The sequence below is a fragment of the Polypterus senegalus genome, chromosome 13 (genome assembly GCF_016835505.1).
Source record: "Polypterus senegalus isolate Bchr_013 chromosome 13, ASM1683550v1, whole genome shotgun sequence".
NCBI lineage: Eukaryota > Metazoa > Chordata > Cladistia > Polypteriformes > Polypteridae > Polypterus > Polypterus senegalus.
The window spans coordinates 142991883-143011859 of NC_053166.1; the positions used below are offsets into that span (position 1 = coordinate 142991883).

The 19977-nt window shown below is 39.7% G+C and overlaps 1 protein-coding gene across 1 annotated transcript in view; it reads left to right on the forward strand.

Annotated features, from left to right (window-relative positions):
* LOC120542192 (myosin-16) overlaps positions 1–16697 on the forward strand; it is a 67477-nt gene extending 50780 nt beyond the window's left edge. Inside the window, exons 35-42 of the mRNA XM_039774467.1 lie at positions 348–451; positions 536–728; positions 2538–2741; positions 4498–4623; positions 4706–4876; positions 7453–7653; positions 13774–13997; positions 16410–16697. Coding sequence (XP_039630401.1) covers positions 348–451; positions 536–728; positions 2538–2741; positions 4498–4623; positions 4706–4876; positions 7453–7653; positions 13774–13977 — 1203 coding nt within the window. The 3' untranslated portion in view covers positions 13978–13997; positions 16410–16697. The remainder of the gene's footprint in view (positions 1–347; positions 452–535; positions 729–2537; positions 2742–4497; positions 4624–4705; positions 4877–7452; positions 7654–13773; positions 13998–16409) is intronic.
* Positions 16698–19977: the final 3280 nt, after the last annotated feature.

The following is a 19977-nucleotide window of genomic DNA, read 5'->3' on the forward strand; positions in this document are numbered from 1 at the left end:
ATTGCTGTTATTTTAAACATTGTTTGACATGCACTGGTGTCACTGCTCCTGCTTCCATACAGGTTACAGATGTTGTTTTTTAGATCGGACACTTTGGCTGTTTGTGCATTTTGTGTACATTAGGGCTGTGATCCAGAAGGCTATGCTTTGACAGCAGGTGGAGGACATGCCATGGTGGTCACTAACAATGACCTGTGCATAAGCTATAATATACTGAATGTGGTGGCATAAAGTTACTATACAGCAAGGATGAGACCGCTTATGCCTGAATGAAACAGAAAGACAGCATTTTCAGGCCTGGAATTGGTCCCATAGCATTTCTGTTAAACTGTATTTTTATCTTATAGGTTGAGGAGAGCAAAGTTGTTCGTATTCAGCTTGAATTGGCACAGGTTAAAGCAGACATAGATCGCAGGATACATGAGAAAGAAGAAGAATTTGAAATTACAAGGTCAGTAAATATAATTTGTTATTGGAAACCTTGTTCTTTTCTTTTCCAAAATAAGATGGTTAAAACTTTTGTTTATTTAAACAGAAAGAACCACCAGCGTGCAATAGAATCTTTGCAGGCAAGTCTGGAAACAGAGGCTAAAGGCCGAGCTGAAGCTTTGCGCTTGAAAAAGAAGATGGAGTCTGATCTGAATGAGATGGAGATCCAATTGGACCATGCCAACAAAAACAACAGTGAGCTGGTCAAGACCCTGAAGAGACTCCAGCAGCAAATAAAGGTACAGTAAATGAAGAGCATGCTATATACGTATATATGTTACACAGAACTTTCCCCAAACCTGCCATATCATCTTTAATCTAACACCGAGCAGTGTTACAGGTGAGTCAACATAATTTAACTTACTTAGACGTAGATCATCCCGTACCAATAGGCACAATGAGCAGCAAGTTTTCACCAACAAGATCAGTTGGTCGAGGTGATTTGCAGCTTTGTCCCATTTGATCTTCACAGCAGATCACTCACCACGTGGTTGTCCTGGCCTCCTTTTTGTAGTCCTAAGTTTCCAGGTCATCACATCCTTGGGGATTTGATGGTCCATTATTCTGAGCACATGGCCTATTAAGAGCATTCGGTGGTCAATGACTGTGTGTTCAGTCATAGCACTTTATCATTGGTGATGTGCTCTTTGTACATTCGCCATAAGCTCCTTTGATGGAACACACTGAGGTGTCAGGGTATACCCTTTGTCACTCATTATTTAACAATAAGGCTTAATCCTGACTTCTGTTTTGGACATACCAGTCATCCTACCTGACTTTGGTGAATCGGTCCACAATAAGAAGCCTACACAGTATCATATGATATGAACAGCTGTCTCCGTTATACAGGATGCTGACAATGCCCCAAACTCGAAAGATCTCCTGTTAATAAACGAATCATGATTCTGTGTTAGGAATACTTCTTTGTAGATTTTATACTCATCTAATCAAATCTCATTGGTGGATTAATGTCTGAAATCTTATATACAATATGAGTAATAAAATTGGAGGAATGACAAATTCAGGAAGGGTAATAAACTAATTTTAAAAACTTGGACCAAGCAATAGTGATTAAAAAACTGGATGACTTTAACACCAGAGTAAAACCATGTCTAAAGCAGATGAGCGCAAAGTGTTGCAACTAAGTAAAAGAAGTGTACGTTATAAATAGAAGATGCGCTACAGAGTTTATCTGGGCATGACATTCTCATCTTCTAGGTAAACACAAAAAAAGAAATAAAATATTAGGCTCTAAAATGAACACAGATGAAGATTCATTATGCTGGTGAGACCCAATCTGGAGTACTTTGTGTAATTCTGGCACCACATTACAAAAAAGAGACATAGCAGAAAGAAAAACTGCAAAGCAAAGGGCAACCAGGCACACACGGTAGATGAATTTATCAGTATATCTTAATCTGACAGACAAAAAGAAATCAACCTCTATAACCTTGAAGAGAGACGTTCATGTAGCGGTTTAATCCGGCTTTCACTATTCTCTAAGGCAAAGCATAAATTGGTCCATTAGAACTGTTTCAGTTAAAAAGTAATCCATATCCTTCAGGTAGCCGGGGAAAAATGAGAAGTTTATTCAAGTAGGAAATCTGGAACAAACTTCCGAGGCACTCAGTTGAATCAGATGACTTACTGTTTTTCTAAGCAAATGATCCCACTGGTTAGACATCTCTCATTGGTATAATTTTAAAAATCTATCCTGTCCTGTCCAGCTATTCATCCAGAAGTTAACCTTGACAAAGTGTTAGTGCCGCCGACCCATGCAACAATCTTTGTTTAGTATGCCACCAACAATGTGTAAAACTTCAAATAAAATAAAACGAAAAACTGATCTCCTATAAGGCTGCGATATACAGGTTTAAAGAGCAGTAGCCTCTGAACCCGACTTTTAATATGAAATTTGAAATTGATTTTTGATATGAGACCTCAGATGACAGCTTCATAATAGACACATGTCTTTTACACTACATTTTTGTCACATTTACCAGGAATTATCAGATTAAAAATGAAAAGTGCTGTTTTCTCCTTTGTAGGACATGCAAATGCAAATGGATGAAGATGCTCGTCAACACGAGGAACTGCGTGAACAATACAACTTGCAGGAGAGGCGTCTTAGTCTTCTGCAGACAGAGCTAGAAGAAGTCCGCAGCGGCCTGGAAGCCTCCGAGCGTTCCCGCAAACTCATTGAACAGGAACTGGTGGAGGTCACTGAGAGGCATAATGAGCTAAATGTGCAGGTGACCATTTACAGTTTACTTTTTTTTTTTTGCTCAGCAGATGCTTTTATCTACAGTGACTTACAAAACAGATCTGCATAATCGAGTAAACATCAGTCTGGGGAAGTGTTTGGGAAGGGTAAAAAACTGATCAGTGCCAGTAAAGAGCAAAATGCAAGCAAGTTACACTTCCTAGGTTACAAAAACCTACCAGCTAATATCAGTTAGACACCAAACAAGAGAGTCTTCAAACGTTTCTTAAACACATTGATGGAACCAGAATTTCAGATGGAGATGGGGAGCTTGACCCACCAGCTAGGAGTGACACATGAAAAGAGTCTGAACTGAGATTTGATACTAGGCCTGAGTGGTCTCCCGATGACTACTTCAGTACTATAATGCTTCTCCGGTTTGCAGAACACAAATGTCCTAGTGTGAAAGGGTTATCCATGACAATGGACTTACTGTATGTAAGGAGACGCTGGCTCCCATTTTGCAAATATCTTTAATCAGGAATTTGGTGAAGTGTGTGAGAACATGTTTTTATCAGATGTAAAACGTCTGCCGACCTAATTAGTGAAGATGCAATTTACTATGGCTGGGCTCTACCTTAGTGTGATTATACCCAAAAGGCATCAGCCACAGGTTTGGTTATCAGATGTTTGAGCTCCCATTTAGAAGGTGAGAAGCTCAGCTGCACACACAAAGAGTAAGATTACAATCCATAGGCATTCTTGAGAATACCAGAAAGAGCTCATACCCAAAATATAGGGCTCTGAACATTTATACAGACTCTACAGAGACGTTTGGACAAGTGAGCAGTCAATTGCACCTGGAGAATAGTTTACACTGCGCTTTGCGGGTTCCCAGTACAAGACTTCAATCTACCAAATGCTGCTAATAATATAAAAAGCAACAATGAGTCACAGAGCCATAGTTTCAACTCGTAGGTGTGCGTGTTGACAGAGTGAGCTCCAGTGAGAGAGCGATGAACTCGTTATGTGCTTTTCAAGGAATCAGGGAAACTGTCAAGGGTATTGCTTCATTAACTACACAGCAGAAGCCAGCGTATCTACGAAGTCATCCCACAATTCTGTTCTTCACAGTTGGAGGCCCACAAGGTAGCTAGAGTGTAGCACTGGTACTTAAAGGCCCCATCATTCAGTAAACGTTTTCTTACACATGTGTTTGGATCTTAGTGATGCAGAAAAAACATCATTACATTATCTCACATTTGAAAAGATAGGGCCATCTGTTGAATTAATGCCTTTTAAACAAATGAGTACATTTAAAAGTCATTAGGAGAACCATCAGAATTATATTGGAGAAACCTGACTGCTGCAGACTGACTGGGGGAGGCTTGTCAAGACAGTATTTATAAATCATGGACCCTCTGACAGACAAATGTAATTAACATGTATGTAAGCAACAACTCAATGCCAATGTTTTAATTTTGTGCTTGGATATACCACACATGTTTCGTATTACAGTATTCTAAACTTTTAGTATGTTTTCATTTTATGTTTGAGGCATATAAGGGACAGGTAAAAGATGATTAATATTCTATAAAGTGTAGAAAATCATTATAAATGCATTTTATTGTGTCATCATACACAATCACTAAATGTATATATTCTTATATGAAAATGTCCTAAACAGAGTGTAAAAAGATGTTGAAATTCCCGTAATGAAGTAATAAAATGTTTGATCACATGCATTCCGGTTCTTCCAAACGTTTTGAATGAAAATCTTCTACTATAACTTTTCTCACCCACAGAACCAAAGCCTTGTGGTCATCAAACGCAAAATGGAATCAGACCTCCAACGACTCAGTAATGAACACGAGGAGCTCATCAGCGAGTTCCGTACTGTAGATGAAAGAGCTAAGAAAGCAGTCGCCGATGTGAGTTCGCTAACTTGTCTGATACCAATTTATATTTTCATCATCAGGGAGCAAAAATGAATTGCATCTTTTACTCCTGTAGGCATCGCGCATGGCAGAGGAACTGCGCCAGGAACAAGACCACTGTGCACACCTTGAGAAAGTCAAGAAGAGCAATGAAATTACCATCAAGGACTTACAGATGAAGATAGAGGAAGCTGAGCAGCTTGCTTTGAAGGCAGGCAAACGCACCATTCAGAAACTTGAGGCCCGGGTAAGTGGAGATGAAACATTAAATGGTGTGAGGGAGGGCGCTTTCTACTTGTGATTAAACTGCATGTCTTTGGTTTTAAAAAGACAAAAGCTGAATCACTTGGCCAAACAGCTGATGAAAAAGCATAAACCTATTATAGCGTTGATAAAAGACCAAGATCAGTATGTGGCTTTGAAGCTGTTTTGCTATGTGCTTGAACCAAAAGCTGTAGCTAACTTACAGTTTGATTAAACCCAAATGATCTAAAACTATGAAATTGGTAGTTGATCCAGTAAGTATTCTGACCAAGCTTGTATTGTCCCATTAGATATTAGTGGTACTGATCGATGAAAATCAAAATCAAATAAAAATCAGTAGATGTAATTAAACTAACTTCAATATGGTAAGGGGAAAGCAAACAAGAGATTATGAGGAGAGTACATGATGGAGCAAAGTCGGTCTCTGAAGGGAGATAAAGAGACTGCTTCCATAAAATATATCTGGAGCTAAATAAGAACTATTGGGGTACCTTTGGATTAACACAAAATGAACATTTTAGGCATATAAAGAAAAGAGGAAGCTGATGTGTGCCAAATCGATGACTGCATTTATTGACAAAACTTACTTATAGCAGTTAGAGGTTATTTTGCAAAAACAGAGAAGCCAAAAAAGAAACAGAAAACTAAATCAAGAAGCAGACACTTTCTGGATAGTGTGAAGGACAGTCGGGTCCCATGCCCAGCAGGGATGCCCCTGCAGCTTATGCTCCGGGGGAGCTGCCATGGGCAGTTCAATACCTCCCCTGGGGACGCTTGGTGGCAGCCTCCCTGGCCGACGGTGATTCCCCAGCCACCCACAGGGCTCCATGGGAGATAGAGTCCTCCACAGCTTGGTTGGGACCCGGGGTGGCCGCTAGGGGGGGGCTGTCTGCTTCCCACAGCCCAGCTGGACGAGTCTTCAGCCCCACCCGGAAGTGCAATTAGGACCAGGTGGTTAATCACCTGGAACGCTTCCGGGTGGGCTATAAAAGGGCCCAGCCACCACTACTCAGGGAGCCAGGGTCGGGAGGAGGAAGTCTAAGCTTGAGGAGGAGTGGTGGAAGAGAAGAAGGATTGTTGGTTGTGTTTATTGTGCTTTGGGACTGTGTTTGGGCTGTATGGCACGGGGAAGACGTGTCCCACAGCTGAAGAAAAATAAAAGTCTTTGTGTTTTTATATGTGCCTCCGTGTCTCTCTGTGTCGGGTCAGGCGTCTATATAGCGCCTTTGTTACAATAGCCATGTCCTCATCTGGTGATGATATATGGGATGATCTGTGAACTTCTTATCCAGAACATCACATGTTACCGAAAAGTACAGAGTTACAGAGATACCTGGACAGCATGCAGGCTTGGGCATATCCGTGGCAAATTAAATGTAATGTAAGCAGATGTAAAGTATTAACATGTAGAAAGTAAAAATGTCAGATTTGAATACACAATGGGAGGTCTGAAAGTTGAAAGTACTTCCTATGAGAAGGACTTAGGAGTCATAAGTCATCACTGTCTACATCCAGGCAGTGTACAGAAGTGATCAAGAAGGCTAATAGATTATATATCATGATGTGTGGAGTACAAGTCAATGGAGGTTATGATTAAGTTATATATTAACACTAGTAAAGCTTCATCTGTAGTAGTGTATTCAGTTTCAGTCTCCCAAGTTACAGAAAAGACATAGCAATGCTAGAGAAAGTCCATGGAAGAGCGACTAAACCAATCGCAGGACTGTGAAGGGCGAGTTATGAGGAAAGATTGAAGGTGTTGACCCTTTTCAGTTCAAAAAAGCAGAGATTAAGAAGTGACATGATCGAAGTGTTTACAGTTATGAAAGGAATAAGTACGGCAGATGCTAGTTAAATCTTTAAAATGAACTCTGCCAACAGAACACGGGGGCACAGTTAGAAACTTAAGGGCAGATTTCATACAAATATTAGAAAGTGTTTCTTCACATAAAGAACCATAGACACATGGAATAACTGATTAAATAGTGTGGTGGACAGCAGGACTTTAGGGACCTTTAAATCTCAATTTGATATTATTTTGGACACTCAAAATTAATAGGATGGACGAGCTTGTTTTGCCGAATGGCCCGTTCTCATCACAATTTATTTAATGTTCTAGTGTAAGTGTGTGTGAATTTAAAAAGCAAAATGAAACCTGACATTGGTGGTGCCAATCTGAAATTTCCAGGCAATTTTCCCTCTTATCAGCCTTAATGTAGCTGATGATGTTAAATCTGCGATGGATGCCATGTTTCACTCTCATTGGCTGGTGTAGACAGGAAGCAATCCCACTTAATCTCAAAATGCATTACAGGAATAATATTAAGAAAAATATGAGCTTTACCAATGAAACAACTAGCAGAATAATAAGAATGTACATGCTGTGTCATCCTGAACTGGCATACCAAGTCAAGGACTACAGGTTTAACTCTTCATACAGACACTGGGAAAGCTACCCTTTGCATTATTTGCCAAATGGAATATAGTAACATGCCTGCTAAATGTCTACAAACAAAAACACAGATCCATCCTAACTTTCTTTCTGCTCTCACGCAATAGGTTAAGGAGATAGAAACAGAACTGGACTCTGAGCAGAAGCGTCACGTGGAGACAGTAAAGATTCTGAGAAAGAATGAGCGCCGCCTCAAGGAGCTTGTGTTCCAGTCAGAGGAGGACCACAAGACCAACCAGCGAATGCAGGAACTGGTGGAGAAACTGCAGAACAAGCTGAAGGCTTATAAGAGGCAGATTGAAGAAGCTGTGAGTAACTCTTCGACCTTTTTACGTGACCAGGAAAATCATTTTATTAATAGTAAAATCACAAAATTTTTGTTTATCTTTGGTTAATTCTAGACACTTTAAACCCCAAAATACTGTATATGTTATATATCGATGCCGTTATGCAAAGGTAATATGCCAACTATTGGCATGCTTTTTCCAGACCTCGTGTCTGTCCTTTGATAGTTGCTATGTTTACGGTGGTGGGTGAAGCAAAGACTTTACAGACAGATAAGTACAATCTAGCAAATGAAGCCTCACTTTTGTAATTTCATTCATTTTTTTTATTCTGTACACCAAGACTAAGGCACCACGGTGACATGTTACACTGCTGCCAAAACAGCTCTTGGGGCCTGGCTTCAGTTTCCAAAAAAAAAAAAGTTCTTGTCTGCAGTCTGCTTTATTTGTGTGTCTTAAGGACATGTGTACGAGTGAAACTGGGGACTCTAAACTGGATTCGCACAAGTGCGGGTGTGTCCATAATACTGCATTGCAACGAACGTGGATCCCACCCTGCTTTGGGCCCAGTAATGACAGCGCCCTGTCGTTGAAAAGGTCAAATCAGAAAATGCATTAATAAAGGGTGACACTAAATGAATAATCATTATCAGAAAGGTGCACATTTATATGTTTATTGGGGCAGTAGTGTCACATGTACAAAGTACAGTGAAATCTAATTTGCATGTGCTAATCAATAATTCAGCTATTAGTATAAATGTAAAAGTATATATAATAGTTTGCCCCCTGCTCGCTTTGCTCGCCCACCCCCTTCCCTCCCTGGGGCCGCTATGCGCCAGCCACTTCGCATCTCTGCCTCTCACATTGTGAAGAGAGGGCCTGAATGCACATTGAGAAGATGTGGTTGCTCCTCCGAAACCCCCTCTTGAACGGTGATACAATGGGAAACAAAATACAGTTTTTTTACTTCGCACAGGGCTTCGAACATCTAAAAGCCTGTACAGCAGCTGTCCTTTTGTCTCCCTGCCTTGTCTCGTGGGATGTTGAAGTGTGTCTGAGAAAATCACGTCTCCACCCAAGATTTTTTTTTTTATAATAGAGAGATAATAGTATATTTATTTAGTATAGCATGTAGTATATAATATACAGTATGTTTATTTAGTGTGTGTATATATACTGTATATATTGTGGACGCTGGCCCGGACACACACAGACGGACATCGTAAGTTCACCCAACACACGTTTATTAACAATATATTTACAGTTTTCGTGCACTCACAAAACCCCAGTGCCTCCAGCACCGACTCCCCCAATGTCCAGGCCACTCAGTTTGCCTTTCTCCTGGCCGCCTCTAGTCCTCCCTCCAGCTCCATCCTCTTCCACCCGACTTCTGCCGATGACTGGAGGGAGGCGGCCCCTTAAATGGAAACCCGGCTGCTTCCCGGCATTCCTCCGAAGCCACGCCCCAGTGTGGCGGAAGTGCCGGCTGTGCACCCAGAAGCCGTCCGGGTGTCCCCCGTCGTCTTCCCCCCAGCACTTCCTGGTGTGGCGGAAGTGCTGGGCTCCCGGGATATTCAGGCACTGGGGCGCCGCCTGGCGGTGGCCACGGGTCCCTACAGGGCTGGGCTTCCAAGCCCTTCACCCCAACATAACCAGGGCAGACGCCCCCTCGTGGTCTGCAGGAGGCACAAGCCCTGGGCATCCCCGCCGGGCTCCAGCACAATATACACTGTATATATATATATATATACTGTATGTATATATATATATGTGTGTGTGTGTGTACATTTACTTTTCTTGAGCTAACAACATACTCATCTATCCATCCGTTTTCCTAATCCGTTTATTTAGGGCAGGGTTTTGGGGCTACTAGGAGCCGATCCCAGCAATTATCAGGTGCAAAAGGGAATAAAAATACCTGGACAGGCAATCGGCTTACTGCAGGGTGAAAACACACACACACACACTGGAGGGGTCAATTTAGCATTGCCTGTCCAGTTAACCTGCATTTCTTTGTGCTGTGGGAGGAAACTGGAGCATGCTGAGGAAACCTACTTTATCACAGGGGGAGCATACAAAATAACATACTTGTTACATATAAATTTAACTTACAGTATGTGCAAGTGCAGCAAGAATTGGAAGCCCAATAAAAGTAAAACGGGAAACTCAAAGACATATTATTACAGTCGTATTAGTTGAAACCATGGTTACAAGTGACAGTTATTCAAGTGCTCCTCTTACATATAAAGCATCAGAAACTACCAAGATCATTAACTTTTTGAGGGCTGAATATTTGTGTCGAATAACACAGTTTTCCAAAAACCACACAAAGCTATGGTTTCACCCAGAAATCAACATAAAATGTCTGAAGCTGTGTGCTGAGGCGACCAGTAAATCAGGGATGCACGGTTGGCTGCCCACCAGGCTATCTTCACATATCAGGAGGTGGTCGCAGTCTCAATGCATCGCAATCTGGTTTGTACCTCTTGTCATTGTTACCGCAGGTACATTGGCTACACGAACCTGTTCGACAACACGATCAGCTGGGGACCGATCAGCTGATGCTGATATCTCACATTTGTTTTCGATCACAAAATTGCAGCCCGACAATTCAGTGATAATATGCAAAACGTTTTCCACGGAGTATTTCGCTTTACGCATTCACTTTGATCTCTTGGCAGATGTTGATGCCATTTTCGCTGGTGTTTGCTCCTCTCAGGGACTCTCGGTCAAAACCAATGAAGCTACCTTTCCTTCTAGCAAAGATAGTCCAACTAAAACTTCTTCTACTTTTGACAAAAGTCGACATCCGCCCTGAAAGAGTTAATGTAAGACAGAAACACAGGCATCAGGTGTTTTCATGTAGCTAACATTAATAAGAAGGTAAATCTCTTTCTAATAGTCTTCACAGACAGATACTGTGTTTTCTAGGTAAGCTATTGGACAAGAACAAAACTTTGATGTAAGCTATTTGAAGTGTCCTCTAGATTTGATATAATATAGTTCACTATGCATTTTCTTCCTAGATGATGTACTGTATATACATTATAATAGTGTCATACGACATGAAACTGAGGATGAGAGCCAAAAGAGGTTTAACAAATATACAGTCTGAAAATAAACAGAATATAAAACGATTGCTTAAATAAGTTAATACATAACACGCACAAAAGCAGTGTGTGTCATTTTTTATGTGAACTGTGCTATTTTTATCTAAGGAAGCTAAAAATATCTAAATTGCAATGAAATGTCAGATTATCAACCCAGTTTCACAGTATAAACTGCATAGCTGATTTTTTTTTTCTTCATCATGACAAAGTTAGTAAAGTAAAAGAACTTCCAGGCAATCAGCACTAGTCCAGCGTCTTCCTTTTCGCAGGAGCAGTGCTATGGAGCCAAAGCCGGGGGAGCAGATGGTTAAGGTGGGAGGGAGGGAGGGAGGGAATGGCCTGTAGGAAAGCTCCTATCACTGGAAAGTATGCGATTTTCCATGCAAAAACAACTCAAAAGATGTCCAAAGGTCTACATGCACATTCACTCGTTTTTCTGACTTCATGTTTTATTTTGTGGTGTCAAAGAATTATTGTGAGAACAGAATATAATCAGGCGATGACAACAAGAAGGAAAAATTGTAGTCATACAGGAAAAACAAGTCAGAGCCAAAAAGGACAAATGATGAGAAAACCCAAACACAAAAGCAAAACAGAAGTCAAAGTCAAAAAGCAGATCACGAACCGTAATGAGGCCTGCTTGACAAGTTAACTAATTAGCTAGATTTCAAGTTTAAGAACTTTTATGCACCAAAGGATAATGTGAAATGTGAGTGCCACCTTGTTTATGCTGCCACTTGACGCCTCCTACCGCACCTCGTAAGCAAAGAGGTGGGACAGGAATTAAATAAAACTCTTTGAAATCACAATAAAAAAAATCAATTGACATCAAAACTGTTTCTGAGTGGAAGAAAACCATACAATAACCCAAACACACACATTTAAAATGTGCTAGTTGTGGAGTTAAGCAGTTTGCTTGTGATCAAGATATAACATTGAGTGACAATAAACAAAATAATAACAGTCAAATTAGCTCCCCAGTTGGCAGACAAATGTATTCTAACTACCCCGTTTCGGCCTACTTAGTTTGCTTCACGGACTGTCAAGTGGATCGTTTCCAAGTGACAGGTGACCTGCCGTCAAGTTTCTTTATGAACGTTTCTCACACTTGGCTCAGAAATTTGCACTCATTTTGGCTACTAGTACCACCAGGGGCTGGAGTTGTAATTCACCACTATCACTTAGATTTCACCACTCTTCAACCGTAAAATAAAAATGCTTAGGTTTAAAAACATGGATTGCTGAGATAGTCAGTTTTAGGCAGCCCATTAGTCACATCACATTGAATTCTGGAAGACAAACAATGGGCAAAAAAAATCAAACTGGTGTGCAAGCACAAATATAGAACATCAACATACAGCACCATCTACTGACATGCCATGGAACTGTATGTTGTCATCTGGTTGGTTAGAAAATGTCAATAAATTCAAAGAATGAATGGTATTAGACAGAAAACCAATAAACAGAAAACCGACGTGATTAAAGGCTAACACATCAAAAAACGCTGATATGATTAATGTAGGAAAAATAAAATATTGTGATGTCCTGTTGAATAAAACACACTCAGGAGCCGCTTCTCTGGGGGAGTCTTCCAAATGCCGACAGGCTTTTTATTTGATATGCAGTGATAAAGTGTTGCCGCCCGTTGTCTGGGTCATGGGGACACCACCAAAATAATAAAAATAACTCGCTTCCATCCTATCTACCTCCCTCTTGTCTGCCCTTTAACTGTTCTCTCCCTTCTCAACCTGATGCTGTCTTTCTCGCTCCAACAACAACAGCTACTTCCAACCACCCTTCCCTTTTTCTCCACGCGCTATTAACTAGTCCTGATCCCTGCCACTCAGCTCTCTCTCTAGGGAGGTGCCCTAAGCCCTTACCAAGTGTGGTTTCCCAAGACTCCATCCCAACACCGCTTTCACTCCCTACAGCTCATGCAGTGGCAAGACACGCCACAACATACCAAAATAATCACTGAGAAAACAAATAGTGGTCCATATATCTCTTATGCACAGCCATTCAATAAAAATCGTGTCCCAGCAGCATTGGATTTTTTGTCATACTACTTATATAACCTCACTTTAACAAAGTCCCGTCCAGTTACATAAGCCTACTGAAGGACGCTTTTTGTACGGCCTGGTTCTCAGCTGGTGACGATATATGAACTCCTCATCCAGTATACCCGATGGTACCCAACAGGCTTTATGATGAGCAGAAAGAAGGAGTTAGTATGGTGGAATGTACACTATAATAGTCCAAAATACATTCACAGGAAACGTGAGTGTGCATGAATACATTTTTTTGTATAACATCCAGTAATTTATTTATAATAGTTAAGCCTATACACAGCCCTATTAAAAGAGGACATTCATTTTTTCATTTTGTTTAAGCTGTTTTGTATTATGGGAGCAGTCCCCTGAGACCTAGAATTAATTGAGTGGGTTTGAAAATGTTATGTTATTTTGCAGTATCTATCCATCCATTTTCAAATCTGCTTAACTTGGGCAGGGTTGTGGGGAAGCTGGTGCCTTTCCCAGCAAGCATATGGGGTGCAAGGCAGGAACAATCCTTGGACAAGGTGAAAACACCTTAATGTTCTAATTTAGCAGTGAAAGACATCTGACCTGCATGTCTCTGGAGCACCAAGAGGAAACCCACGTGCAGCTCTAAGCAGGAGACACCTGGGACATGAACCCTGGTCTCCTTGTTGTGAGGCAGCAGTGCTACCTACCACTGTGACACAGTTTCTAGTATACAATGTTTCATTTCCTTTTTGAGATATGCATTTTATTTTTACCATATTTTCCTATGATTAAAAACATACATAGTAAGAAACAGAACAATATAGTATTTAATACTAGTATTCAAAAATGAAAAAAAATTGGCTCAAAAAAACATCATTTTTATAAGGCACCTTGAATATAGGAAACTATATAAAAAATGCCACAAGGATGTTTCTATAGTTATAGAGCTCTAACGATCACCCTAAAACAATCACGCTAACAAATGGCTAATGTTGTGTACTTTCTCACAGGAGGAACAAGCCAATCAGAGCCTGTCTAAGTATAGAAAAGCAGTGCACGAGCTGGACGATGCGGAGGAGAGAGCCGGTATGGCTGAATCTGCGCTGAACAAACTGCGCACCAGAAACCGCGTTTCTGTAGGGAAGGGCTTCACTTCGGTGGAGATCATTCAGGTCTCCAAATCTTCCTCCTCCAAAGGTGCTTCTGAGGAATAGAATGCTTTTCTGCACAGTCGGTAGGTCCTTCTTGAGCTGTTACCACTGGTACTGTACATGTGCTTATAACGATTAACACCTAGTGGAGTTTGTTCAATTTGTTATAGTACTTTATATACAATATGTGTGTTCATGTAGAAATGTTAAATTAATAAATGAATAAAACTGACAAAGAAAATGATCTGTTTAGGCTTGAAAAATTTCCTTGAATAACAATTTTATGTGTAAGTATAATATGTAGCTTTACATCTTAAGTTGTAATGAATTTGTGTCAATGTTTACCTGAAAAAGAAAAAATGTAAAGGCTTCTTTGTGGCTAAATACTTTAAAGAAGGCAGGCCAGATCCTCCGTCTCACTGTATTCATAAGCTTCTTACTGGTACTTCAGCAGATGCTTGTAAGCTTGTAGGCCATCTTTGCATTCTGATAAACCACAGTAAGTATGAAAACCACGGCTTTAAAGGACAAGTCAATGAATTATTTGGATGATTTTACAAAATAATGAAAAATGACAAGACGAATATTGTTTATAATTATTATTATTATATGGATGGGCAAAGGATGTGAGTAATGAAGGTAGTGAACGGTAGTATGCACAATAATGCTATGAATCAGACATGAAACCAGAGACAGTAAAACAACAACCAGATGTAGTGTTTTGAACATGAAAGGAAGATACTACATGAATGTCCAGACTTTTGTTTAAAAAAAATTAAAATGGAAAAAACATATATAAAGTGTTAATTTATGATATCAAATACATAATGGTGAAGACACAGCAATTGGACAGTCTTGTCTAACTATAATGAACAACGTCTTCTGTGGGCAATTGCCACTGTTTATACTAATAATCTAACAATTTTCCATGATGCAGTTTAAAGCAAACATTTGCCACCCTAAAACTCAACTTCAAAATAATAAATCAGAGGTTAACTTTAAAATTGTCCGTATGTCCTTATTTTAATTTCTGAGAGCACTGGGCGGAACACATGTCCATGGAAATATTTTTAAAACTCTAACAGGTGATGTTTTACAGTCAGCAGGCCAGATTACTCAGATCACTGGTTCCTAAATTCAGGCCTAGAGCCTCCCAGTAGCTTCTGGTTTATGTTTTATAATCATTTTTGAATTTAAAAGGAGTACCTTAAGGAAAACATATTCGAAAACTGCCTTGTTTCTGTCTTAACTAATTACAGAAGATTTAGACCATTATATTAATAATAATGTTTTTTTAAGAAAAGCTGAATATTTAATTAGATTTTACTTAGCAATGGAGTCATTTTCTTTTATTTTTTCCTTTATATATATTAAACCTGTATTTCATATTTTGTTTGTTTGGGAATGTGTTGTTAGATAGTGGCACAGTGATTTCTGTCGCTGTTTCACAGCTCTAATGATCTCTAGTGGTCATCCATTTGTGAAATATCCATAGATATTCTTAACTTGACTTTTTTGGATAATTCACTTTCTCCCCATATCCCAACATGTGTACAGAACATTTTTAAAAAGCCAAAATTGGCCTGGAATAATGGATTGGTTTTATCCAAGTGTTATCCCTAACCTGTGCCCAATACTAAGCAGCTCAATCCTTGTAATAGTAAAATTGGGTTGAAAAAATGAAGAGATGGTAGAAAGGTTCACATGCTGGTGAATAACATTGTTGGAAAATTTTGACTTTCACAGAAATGAGTTATTGAATTAAACAAGGAAATAAAGGCAGGCATTAGGCGGAAGATTCAAATATTATTATCCACCTTAATAAATGGACAAGTGTCTGTGCATATGCCTGTGTGTCTATCTGGTTGCTGTATCTCTGTAATCTCAAAAGATAGCACATCACAGACATTTTTAGGAATAACATGCATTGCATTTGCCATTCCAATAGATGGTGCATCACAAACATTAATACCGCTTTCATAAACCCCACACCAAATGGCATATAACAGAGACCCATGCATTGCAAACGTTAACACTGAGGTCTGTGTTGATTACTTAGATTTCAACCCATCTTAGACAGCTAGAACAGCTAGTTATTAAAACATTTACAGGAAGAAAAACAAAAAAACAAAATAAAAATCGGTCAGCTCAGTGCACGCACGGGCTGTGTAAATGTGCAGCCTGTAAACGTCATTGCTTTTTGTAATTAGTTAAGTAAAAACAAGTTTTGTCTGGCTATGGTTTTCAGGGTAAAAAACCAAAACCAAAACAGTTGGTTGTCAAATGTAAATTGAGGAGTATTAAAAGAAAGAAACGAGAGTTGGCCCTGAAGTAGCCCACTCCTGCCTTGTGCTCTCTGGGTGGGCTTCCTATATTAAAACGAGCAGGCTAAGAATGGGTAGGTGGAAGAACAGAATAGGCTTGAATGCTGAAATTTGTCTTAAAGTATTTTGATTTTTTTTCTTCTAGACACTGACAAAAATTATCTTTTTCAGGGTGACATGCTTCCTCCTTCCTATCCATGCCCATCATTGGACTCTGGAAGACCCTACAACAAAGTCTTAATGCATAATGTTTGTTAATGTTACATGTTGAGTTGGTCATACCGCACCTTAATTTGCCTTTGGCTGATGATGAGCTGTGGATGTAAAAAGGAACACCTCACTCTCATATCAAAGATGGAGAGTGCAGCCTAGCATGTGACCAGACTGATACATGTATATAAGTGCTTAACAAAAGTCTTAAATTAGCCAAAATAAAGCTTACCTTCAAAGTCAAACCAAGAAATGTGTTTTGTCTCTTCTTTCAATCCTCATGACATGTTATTTGGTGGGCATTGTGAGTACGTGTGCGGCTAAAAAAATGTTTCCCTGGCCTTTACTTCTCTCAGACAAGTACAGCAAGTTAAGTGAAGTGTGAGTATTAGAAATCCCTGAATGGATGTTCATTACCATTAAGTATATGAAACTGTGAAATGACACACCTTTTTGCAAAACTTTCCTTTCCTGTAACATACACCTGCACTCACACTTATTTAGAAGCAAAAGAGCATTAAGCATTAAGACATCCGACAAACTGTTGTGAATTTGTTTTGTTCTGCAATTTTTACTTATCTTATTAATGGATGTTTTCCTATTTTGAAAATCACTTTGAAGGTTTTGATAATTCATGATATTTATTCAGTAGTTACTGTATTTTTTTGAACATCAATTGAATGTTGCTAAAATTATGTTATTGATTTGATGCCACTTTGTGGCCTCGTTGTCAAGATGCTAGTCGGGATGTCAGGGGCATAGTCACATAGGTCACAACCTCGGCGTCAATTACAAACAAGATTAAAACAAGGTCATCTTGGTGGTGATTTTCCAGGTGACCCAATCAAAGTTATCAATACATTTGAGAAATTTTTTTGGCCAATGGAAAATTAACAGGTTTAATTCTGTGAGCATTAACAAATACCTATCCTTCTATATAAAAGCGGTCGGGTGTCCTTCCGTCCCATGAGTGCTACGCAGGCGCGGAGTTTCACACACACCCCGTCCATTTTGCAATGCATGATTGAATTTGTAGTTTTGTTTTTCGAGGTAAAAGATGATTTTCTACTCCAGACTGTGCGATAACCAAATTAATGAGTTTGTATAAAATATCAAATTAATCTACATATTGAATTGCCTTAAGAAGTGGTCAAATTAAAAGACGGGTCAGCCTAGTGATAAATAACCTCTGCGGTGGACTGGCGCCCTGCCCTGTGTTTGTTTCCTGCCTTGCACCCTGTGTTGCCTGGGATTGGCTCCAGCAGTCCCACATGACCCTGTAGTTAGGATATAGTGGGTTGGATAATGGATGGATGGATGGATAAATAACCTTTCAAATATTCCCACAAGACTTTTATCGCATTTATTTTGCTTTTTTAAGCCCTTTTTGGTAATACATTTTTGACAAAGGCTTCTGATAAAGATTTTTGCTTAGAGTTGAACTAGTTTTGAATGATTTCCTGATTACGATCTTTGTGGGACACAGGTTACATCTTGATTTCTGGTCCTCTGTTTCAGGGGTTTTCAAACTCGGTCCTGGGGGACCCCTGTGGCTGCAGGTTTTTGTTCCAACCAGATTCCTAATCAGTGGCAACACCTGATAGCACTGATGTCATTTAATTAGCTGGTATTATTAATCTGTTATTCTACACTAGCAAAATACCCATGCTTCACAGCGGAGAAGCAGTGTGTTAAAGAAGTTATGAAAATGAAAAGGGAACATTTTAAAAATAATGTAACATGATTGTCAATGTAATTGTTTTGTGACTTATGAGTGTTGCTGTCATCAAGGATTTGATTATCATTATTTCTTTCAATCAGGTTCGTATTTGGAGGATGTGTTGTGTTCAAGTTACATTCCATGTTTGTCAATCATTGTAACGATAACAGGTTTCATTCATCGAAGTGTTCACGACCCAAATCGGTACTCGTGAATCTAAGATGTTTAACAGGCATTCCTGGTATTAAGTTGTGGATTTGCCTGCGACAGCGTGTCTATGAACTTAATTTAAACTTAAGCTTTACACATTGCTTTCCTATTGATATGTCTACAAAGGCTTGTTCAGATTCAGAGGGTTGTTCCTTTCTTACTGCATTAATAAACAGCTAGTCTTCCTCTTTATCTGAGACATCACACACTGCATGCACGGGTTTACCTTTCCCAGTCCTGCAAACTTTAGCGAAGTGGTTCAATTTACCACATTTTTTACACTGTCTTCCTTTAGCTGGACATTGACTTTTTCCACCATGTGCCTTGTTTCCGCAGTATATGCACTTATGAATATGCTTGTATGAGTCACTCGCTTCATATTCTTTTGCTGCCTTCTCAATTGTGTAATGCGTTTTTTGTTCAGCGCTCTTTGGAGCTCTTGCTTTCTGTGTGTGCACTGCGTTCACAGTCAGTTCACGTGAGCCGCTCGCAGTACATGCATCGAAGGTTCTCAGCTGTGGTTGTGCTATCTCGTGCGATCTTGCGATGTCCACGGCTTTATTTAATGTTAGCTCAGACCCGACACTTAAAAGTTTCTCTCCCACTTTTGCTGAGTTTGTGCCAAACACTATTCTATCCCTGACCATCTCATCTTCGTTTGCATAAGCACAGTCCTTCACCAGCAATTTTAACTCCGTTACAAAGTGATCAAAAGTCTCGTTTATACCTTGCGTCTTCTCACGAAACTTGTATCTCACGAATATCGTATTTGTCTTAGGCATGACAAACGCCGCGTAGCGGCAGCGTGTCTAGTGGATTGCTGCTGGCGGACGGCCTTATATGGGCAGGCACTCAATTACGTGGGAGGTGTGGGTATGGGGGACGCAATATAGGCAGGCAGCCAACTACGTGGGAGGCGTGGTGATGGGTGATGCAACTCCGCCTCACACGGCGACCGAGCTACAGGCTATGGCCGTGTATACAGTATATATACGTAAGTAGAATTCAGTTATGACCGTTACGCGTAGAATTTCTAAATAAAACCTGCTTAACTTTTGTAAGTAAGCTGTAAGGAATGAGCCTGCCAAATTTCAGCCTTCTACCTACACGGGAAGTTGAAGAATTAGTGATGAGTCAGTGAGTGAGTGAGTCAGTCAGGGCTTTGCCTTTTATTAGTATAGATTCAGAAAAGCACAGCAGCATGATTTTTTATTATATTTTGCCCTTTTTCAGTGCAGTTTGCTCTCTCCATTGAATCTTAATAATGACAATTAAAAACAAGCAGAGCAGAAACCCAAGCAACACTCAATCGTGAAAGGCTGCAACTACTTTAAAGTCAGCCCCACAAAGTAGTAAATAATGGATTAATTAAACAATTATAACACCTAGAAAAGTAGAATGACAAGATGAAAATACTGTTAAAAAGAAAAAAATACATATAACTGCTTAGTACATTTTAATACTTTTTTTTTTTTTACCAAACTTAGTTTTCTAATGTGTATATTGTTCCCAAAACAGGTAATCTGGGAAATAACAGTTCACTTAATTAGCCCAGGAATCCAATTAAAAACAGAGGCTGGTTGGAACAAAAACCTGCAG